Source organism: Oncorhynchus kisutch, linkage group LG24 (assembly GCF_002021735.2).
Source record: "Oncorhynchus kisutch isolate 150728-3 linkage group LG24, Okis_V2, whole genome shotgun sequence".
Taxonomy (NCBI): domain Eukaryota; kingdom Metazoa; phylum Chordata; class Actinopteri; order Salmoniformes; family Salmonidae; genus Oncorhynchus; species Oncorhynchus kisutch.
The window spans coordinates 961,606-970,340 of NC_034197.2; the positions used below are offsets into that span (position 1 = coordinate 961,606).

Here is an 8,735-nt window from a genome sequence, read left to right on the forward strand (position 1 = left end):
CACTTTTGTTGTATTTTCTCAGTATTGGTAACATTATTCCAACAACAGGAAACATTGGATTGAACATGTGTTTATTTTAAAATGATATGAAATTAATGTGTTTATTTGCTGAAATGGCGCTATAGGAATAATGCTAGAACTGTTTGGTTGTTTGCACAGCAGTTGATCCCCATTCGTCCTATTGTGGGGTGGTGCGCTGCTCATAACTTCTGATCGTGAATTTGCTCGGGAAGAGGCCATTTGCTTGTTTGGTTTGGGGGTAAAGTATATGGGGGGTAGCCCATAGAGGCATTTCAAACAAAACGAATTAAAGAAAACATTTTGGTGAGCCCATATGAAGAAGTGTAATGAAGTGCTTCAAAATTCACCAGTATGAGTCCCATAATAGCACCATGATGGATTGTAATCTAAATAACCAATATTTATATGCACCATCAACATGACATTTTCCAGAAAATGTTTCTGTATAAAGACATCATTTAGGAGATGATTTTGCCTTCTGGTTGATGTGAAGCCAATGGATGGATTGTTCGGTCTTTGGACACATCCGTTTATGAGACCAGCTTGCTCTTCTTTATATTTCAATGTCTCTTTAGGGGTCAGTATAGATTCCAAAAATTATATTAACAAAATGTATATTTGTTATTCAAGTTAAAGGCACAACAGCCTGAGCCTGCCAGTTGTCTATCCTGAGCTGAGGGATGGGGCTAGAGAAATGTCACCAAATTCAGTCAAGGAGCAATAGGTGCAAGGAGGGGCAGGAGTCTATGAGATCTAGATGATAGTTCTAAACAACACACATATATATATATAGTCTGGCACATTATATACAGCACATTAGAGGCTGCTGCTTAGCACTTTAGAGTCTGCTGCCCTATATACATAGACTTGGAACCACTGGCCACTTTAATAATGGAACACTAGTCACTTTAATAATATTTACATATTTTCCATTACTCACATTACTCATGTGTATATACAGTATTCTATACTATATCTTAGTCTATGCTGCTATGTCGTTGCTTGCTCAAATATTTAAAACATTCTTCATTCCATTCATTTACTTTAGATGTGTGTGTATTGTTGTGAAATTGTTAGATATTACTGCACTGTTAGAGCTAGGAATACAAGCATTTTGTTACACCCGCAATAACATCTGCTAAACATGTCTATGTGACAAATAAAATATGATTTGAGTAAAATTACAACAAAACATATTGGCTTCACAACAGAACATATTTCCTTGGCATTTTCATGCATTGTGTCAGTTTCATACTAAGTACATGAGACCCCATTGCGCCAAAATATGTAGCCTACATCCTGTGATGCCATACAGCTATCTTCCCTATGTGGCAGATGGTCTTAAAGGGATACTTCTGGATTTTGGCAATGAGGCCCTTTATCTACTTCCCCAGAGTCAGATGAACTTGTGGATACCATTTTATTTGTGTCCAGTAGGTAGTTAGAGGTAGCAGATACCATAGACTTCCAGCCATTACATTAACGCTTGTGGTATCCACGGTTCATTTGACTCTGGGGAAGTAGACAACATATTCCTTTTGGTAAAGGGAATCTGAGAATCTGAAATGTGAAATATTAAAGGGGAAGTTTATCACAAATCTAGAAACTCCCAAGTGATTCCATACGTTAAAACTAGTTCAGTAGAGTTTACCCTCTCGCTCTCTCTACCTGTAGTGCAGTACTGAAAAGCTTCAAAAACGGGTCACTTGACATTGCTGGATGCAGGCCTCGATCTGCTATGTTGCCAGTGAATTCATAGTTCAGAAATCCGCAAAGTAGATGGAACATAGGCTACTGCTGGTGCAAAAGTTGATAGGCGTATCACAGGTAAACGTAGTTACGCAAACTGGAAAAAGAGATGGCAGCAAGAGCGAGCTGGTGTTCTGTTCCTGGCTACACTTTATACAGGATATTAAGGGAAAAAGGCACCAAACAAGATGGCGCCGGAGGGTAGAGCTGCCGTCTTACCTGGCTCTTAACCTACCATGCTATTTGGTTTGTTTTTTCGTGTTGTTCGTAACTTGTTTTGTACATAATGTTGCTGCTACCATCTCTTGTGACCGAAAAGAGCTTCTGGACATCAGAACTGGGATTACTCACCTCAAATTGAACAAGGAGTTCTTCTTCAACGAGCGGGATATACTACAGATACCCGATTTTAAACTGTAATATCTTATGCTTCACCGAGTCACAGCTGAACGACGACATTAATAGCATACAGCTGGCGGGTTATACAAGCTATAGGCAGGATAGAACAGCAGCCTCTGGTAAGACACGGGGTGGGGGCATTTGCAGATTTGTAAACAATAGCTGGTGCACGATATCTAAGGAAGTCTCATGGTTTTGCTCGCCTGAGGTAGAGTATCTCATGATAAGCAGTAGACCACACTATCTACAGTTGAAGTCAGAAGTTTACATACACCTTAACGAAATACATTTAAACTCAGTTTTTCACAATTCCTGACATTTAATCCTAGTAAAAATTCCCTGTCTTAGGTCAGTTAGGATCACCACTTTATTTTAAGAATGTGAAATGTCAGAATAATAATAGAGAGAATGATTTATTTAAGCTTTTATTTCTTTCATCACATTCCCAGTGGGTCAGAAGTTTACATACACTCAATTAGTCTTTGGTAGCATTGCCTTGAAATTGTTTAACTTGGGTCAAACGTTTCGGGTAGCCTTCCACAAGCTTCCCACAATAAGTTGAGTGAATTTTGGCCCATTCCTACTGACAGAGCTGGTGTAACTGTGTCAGGTTTGTAGGCCTCCTTGCTTGCATAGGCTTTTTCAGTTCTGCCCACAAATTTTCTATAGGAAGGAGGTCAGGGCTTTGTGATGGCCACTCAAATACCTTGACTTTGTTGTCCTTAAGTCTTTTGCCACAACTTTGGAAGTATGCTTGGGGTCTTTGTCCATTTGGAAGACCCATTTGCGACCAAGCTTTAACTTCCTGACTGATGTCTTGAGATGATGCTTCAATATATCCACATAATTTTCCTCCCTCGTGATGCCATCTATTCAGTGAAGTGCACCAGTCCCTCCTGCAGCAAAGCACCCCCACAACATGATGCTGCCACCCCCGTGCTTCATGGTTGGGATGGTGTTCTTTGGCTTGCAAGCCTCCCCCTTTTTCCTCCAAACATAACGATGGTCATTATGGCTAAACAGTTCTATTTTTGTGTCATCAGACCAGAGGACATTTCTCCAAAAAGTACAATCAGACTTTTTTTTATGGCGGTTTTGGAGCAGTGGCTTCGTCCTTGCTGAGCGGCCTTTCAGGTTATGTCAATATAGGACTCGTTTTGCTGTGGATATAGATACGTTTGTACCTGTTTCCTCCAGCATCTTCACAAGGTCCTTTGCTGTTTGTCCTGGGATTGATTTGCACTTTTCGCACCAAAGTACGTTCATCTCTTGGAGACAGAACGCCTCTCCTTCCTGAGGGGTATGAAGACTGTGTGGTCCCATGGTGTTTATACTTGCATACTATTGTTTGTACAGATGAATGTGGTACCTTCAGGCGTTTGGAAATTGCTCTCAAGGATGAACCAGACTTGTGGAAGTCTACAATTTGTTTTCTGAGGTCTTAGCTGATTTCTTTTGATTTGCCCATGGTGTCACGCAAAGAGGCACTGAGTTTGAGGTAGGCCTCAAAATACATCCACAGGTACACCTCCAATTGACTCAAATGATGTCAATTAGCCTATCAGAAGCTTCTAAAGCCATGACATCATTTTCTGGACTTTTCCAAGCTGTTTAAAGGCACAGTCAACTATGGTATGTAAACGTCTGACCCACTGGAATTGTGATACAGTGAATTATAAGTGAAATAATCTGTCTGTAAACAATTGTTGGAAAAATTACTTATGTCATGCACAAAGTAGATGTCTTAACCGACTTGTCAAAACTATAGTTTGTTAACAAGAAATTTGTGGAGTGGTTGAAAAACGTGCATGTAAACTTCCGACTTCAACTGTAAGTATCAAAGTAAATGTAGTTGCTAAAATATACTTAAGTATCAAAAGTAAAAGTATGAATAATTAAAAATGCCTTATATTAAGCAAAACAGACGGCACAATATTCTTGTTTTTTAATTTACGGATAGCCAGCACTCAGACATCATTTACAAACAAAGCATTTGTGTTTAGTGAGTCCGCCTGATCAGAGGCAGTAGGGATGACCAGGGATGTTCTCTTGATAAGTGAGTCCACCAGATCAGAGGCAGTAGGGATGACCAGGGATGTTCTCTTGATAAGTGTGCGAATTGGACCATTTCTGTCCTGCTAAGCATTCAAAATGTAACCAGTACCTTTTGGGTGTCAGTGAAAATGTATGGAGTAAAAAGTACAATTTTCTTTAGGAATGTAGTGAAGTAAAGTCAAAAATAGAAATAGTAAAGTATAGATACCCCAAACAACTTACGCAGTACTTTAAACCAATGATTTAAATTAGATCCCAATGCATGTCTATGGCAATAAAAGGGCCATAAACTTCCATGGTGAAAATGTTGGCATGCATCTCCTCTTACACCAAACCAACTTTGAGATGTTCAGACTGACCCGAATTAGATTGCTTGCATTTTTAAAATAATATTTATACTTTTACAACTATAAACATTTACAAATGTGCATACTGTACATGAACATGGGTTTGAATGAGAACCATGGGAATACAGAGGTAGCTATTCAAAATGGTCCTGCTCCTTGGCCAATTAAGCTATAAAAAAACAAACAGGGTATCCTAACTTCAAATTCTTTAAAACCTTTATGAACTAGAGTTATATAAATGTGCACACATTTGTATAAAATAATTCACAGAGTGTAACTATTGAACACGAAACCAACTTTCACATGTTCAGGCAATCCTAACTTCAAATTCATCAAAAATCTTTATCAACCATGACTATTTTGGCTTAAAATAACTAACCAACAGTAACTCTTGAACCGTTTATGCTAGAGACACCAAACCAACTTCCAGATGTTTAGGCAATTCCATCATATCCTATGAAATCAATCAATATCTTTCCATCTACCTAATGTTTCTACTATAACCAGTCACTACCATTACTACTGCAGTCATTACTACTACTATTATCATTTATTTCATAACCATAAATACTTTAAAACAAGCTAGCAAACACACCACATTTACTTCAAGAAATGTACTTTTTTTCCATTCCCAACCATCCATCCCTCAACCACTCACTTATCTTAACTGCTTCAACTTCCATCTTCAATTACAATTTAAACCTCTTCCACTTCCATAGAAATACTGGGAGTTCTTAAGTGTTTGCATCAAAGTCTAGCTGGTAACCCCTGGATAAATAAACCCATCAAAATGCATGTTGAACATTCATCTGTTTTCACACTTAATCACAATATATCTGCTGCAACTATATGAAGTGAGTTCTGGCCCCTTTTCCCAGCTGTGTTCCATCCCTAAAACGTCAGATTCTGCACCTGTCACCAGCTCATATCACTGTGGTCTGAGAAGCTCGACAAAAACGGTTTAGATATACTTTACCGAGGTTTTATATCTTACTATATTTTATGACATGAAATGTTTTGGATGGATCCCGACAAATGTTATAAGGTGCACATTGTACAAAAGAGCTTCCAAACTCATTTGATGTACAATAACCGTTATGTGAGTTATATATACACACACACACAACTATTGTATTCAACCACATGACAATACTACTTTACCATCTAATTGGTTTGGTTGAGATACAATAGATCTACTATTGGGTATATGCTACATTGGATCTCACACAAGTAAACCAGACATGACCTGAGAGGTTGTTTTTTCCCCCATTCCCATTTGTCTGGCTAAAGAGACGCTGGTCATGCCATGACAAAAGAAGTGTAGAGCCCAACTCAAGCTACGCAGCTCTTCGTCATGGACAGTCGTGGTGCGGCTGACATCCTCCCCCATCCCAAAAGCTGCATTTTTTTCATTCTCACGTATCAGAACATTCTTAGACAATAGGTCACTGTCCATTCAGCTTGCACAGATGGGTTACCCACGCCGAATTTGCTGGGAAGACAAAGGGGGCCCTAACCGTAAGCTCTATATGGAAAAGTTCTGGATTCATACAGCCGAAATGTTAATTGAAGGCCCCGCGGGGGTGATAGGGGCGCATGCAGCAAATGCGCGTATCAATTTCAGGGCTTCGTTTTGTTCCAAGCCAAGCGTCCGCTTAACTGCATCGTTAGAAGGTTCTGTCTCCACAGAATTAGAACGATGATTATCTTGGAAGTATTTCGATTATCTATCTTATTAAAAATGATTTGTGATAGCAAATATCCAGTTTCGAACAATCTGTAAGTTACTTGAAAATATACAAGGCTTATAATGAAAGGCAATGTTATTTGTTTGATTCTGTGTCTCTTAAACTACATCGATGCAACCGGGCTCTGAACTAGGGCATCGACCATCATCAATTCGTTACACTTAAACAGGCTTTTACGCACAAACATTGAAAAAGACACTTGCAAAAATATAGCTTGGACGCTATAAAGTATGTAAAAGTCAAGCCAACAGGACTATGGCAATATGGAGAGAGCATCTATAGAAAGGGGGGTGTGGGGGGAAATCTATTTTGGCATTCTAGTATTTAATCGTGGATACCATGGAGACCATCACCCAATCGCATGCAGATTTGTAGGCTACCGACGCCAAAAGTGTTAGCGAAACATGCTTCATAAAACGTAATGCAGAAATAGTTTAGAACAAGTAGGGTGGGGGCTTCTTTCCTTATAGTAGGGTGACACGGGCTGGTAGTAGGGGGATGGTAGTGGGGAGGAGGGGGACATGGGAGAGGTGGGTTGGGGGGGGGGGGGGTGTTCGGGTCGGTAACATACGCCCATCTGGTCTCCATGGCGCGTGCTGCACGCGTGATTCCCATGAGAACCGTCGAGTTTGATAGGTCGTTAACACTGGAGTAGTGATTGTTGTTAGAAACTGGTAGCCTATGGAAGACATGCTAAAGGCATTTCTGAATAGAATAAACGGTAAATGGTTTGTAGGCTATGCCACATGGACTGTATACATCATGACTCGAATCAACAATGGTTTGTAGGCTATGCCACATGGAATGTATACATCATGACTCGAATCAACAATGGTTTGTCTACTAAATGTGTCTCAGGATATAGGCCGAATGCTAAACAGTTCTACATTTGCTTTGTTCATGTAGGAACTTAAACGAATTTCAGTTCATACCCATCATCTGTCGTGCAACCCCCCAAAGTCACGCCCCTCCCCAGGCAGCACAAGTAGGCTACAGGTAAAGACAGCGTCCATCAGAAATGTAAGAGGCCTAGACATCACACACTAAGAAAATTGTTGATCACAATTTACAAGCAGATGTTATTTGAAGTTAGCTTGGCTTGGGTATCTGTCGGTGTAGATGTAAATGATGCGTAAAGCCCAGTGCCCCCTCCATCGTCTATCCATCCATAGCCCCTCGACCAATGTTAGACTACGATACAGAATGGATATCAAACAACATCTGTGCAAAACATGTTTAATGCTATCAAACAAACAAAACAAAACGTGAGAGGCTGAACGGTATATTTGAAAAACGTGTATTGAATTGAACCATATCCATCTACAATAACCTGCATCTATTTATCGAATTGAACGTGAAATTGCATACACGTTTAATATTCATTCAAATAACATGTAGGCCTAATGTGTGGTTGATATGTTTCTAAATCACTAACCATGAAAGGTGTTACAATGCGATATGCTTTCCATGGAACATTGGTTATGCGTAATTACGCATGGGTATCGAATCATTTAACTTATTTAAAACCGTAAATAATAAGCTGTACATAAAAAACTATGCAATTCAGAATAATCAGACAATAATGAGAAATATTTTACGTTAAAGACTGCTTGTATACAATAGCATTTGATGTTCAAATCACTTTGACCAAAAAGCAACGCTTATTTACGCAGACGTTTTGCAAGCTTTGTATCATCAAATTTAGCTTGCACAAACCATAGTTGTTATGCTTGGATTAAATGGGGAGGCAGATGGTTATTATTGTACACTTGGTGCTCGTGTTGTTTCAAATGCAAAGGTCCTCAGTCAAAATTACTTGACGGTAGCTTGGGGGCGTACCCGTGACGCACAGAACCGACGCTCGAGACCTCCATATAAACTGCGGCCCGAGGTCGTTGGAAACATATCCTATCCAATCTCAAAGATTCCCACTTGAAAATTGTCCTCCTCCACATACGAGAATGAAAATGATTCCAAATATAACCTCCGAATTTATCCAATCCTTCGCTCCAAGGCCAACTGTGGCCAGGAGAAAAGAGGCGCTTGAATTGAGAAAGGTAAGGGTCTAAATAGATACAATAGAATAGAAAATACTTTGTGTTTCTAAATTCTCGTGATAAATGGTTTTGCAACGGATTCTAAAGTGTGTGTTACCCTTTTTCAGACAATGAAACCCTTGTTGGAAAAGAGAAGGCGCGCTCGTATCAATGACAGCATCAACCATCTGAAGACTCTGATCCTTCCACTCACAGGAAAAGATGTAAGTTCCAAATAACCAACAAATAGGCTATGCTTTATACGTGTCTAGAATACACAGCTGTAAACATGTCATCATCGAAGTTATGCGTATAGATAGATAGTGGTCTAACCATCACCCTGTTCTCTTTTTGTGCAGAATTCTCGGTACTCGAAGCTT

The 8,735-nt window shown here is 39.6% G+C and overlaps 1 protein-coding gene across 1 annotated transcript in view; it reads left to right on the forward strand.

Annotated features, from left to right (window-relative positions):
- The first annotated feature begins 8,286 nt into the window (after positions 1-8,286).
- The window catches only part of LOC109881955 (transcription factor HES-2-like), an 860-nt gene continuing 411 nt past the window's right edge, over positions 8,287-8,735 (forward strand). The window contains exons 1-3 of the mRNA XM_020474053.1: positions 8,287-8,376; positions 8,484-8,579; positions 8,715-8,735. The exon at positions 8,715-8,735 is cut by the window's right edge and continues 411 nt beyond it. Coding sequence (XP_020329642.1) covers positions 8,287-8,376; positions 8,484-8,579; positions 8,715-8,735 — 207 coding nt within the window. The remainder of the gene's footprint in view (positions 8,377-8,483; positions 8,580-8,714) is intronic.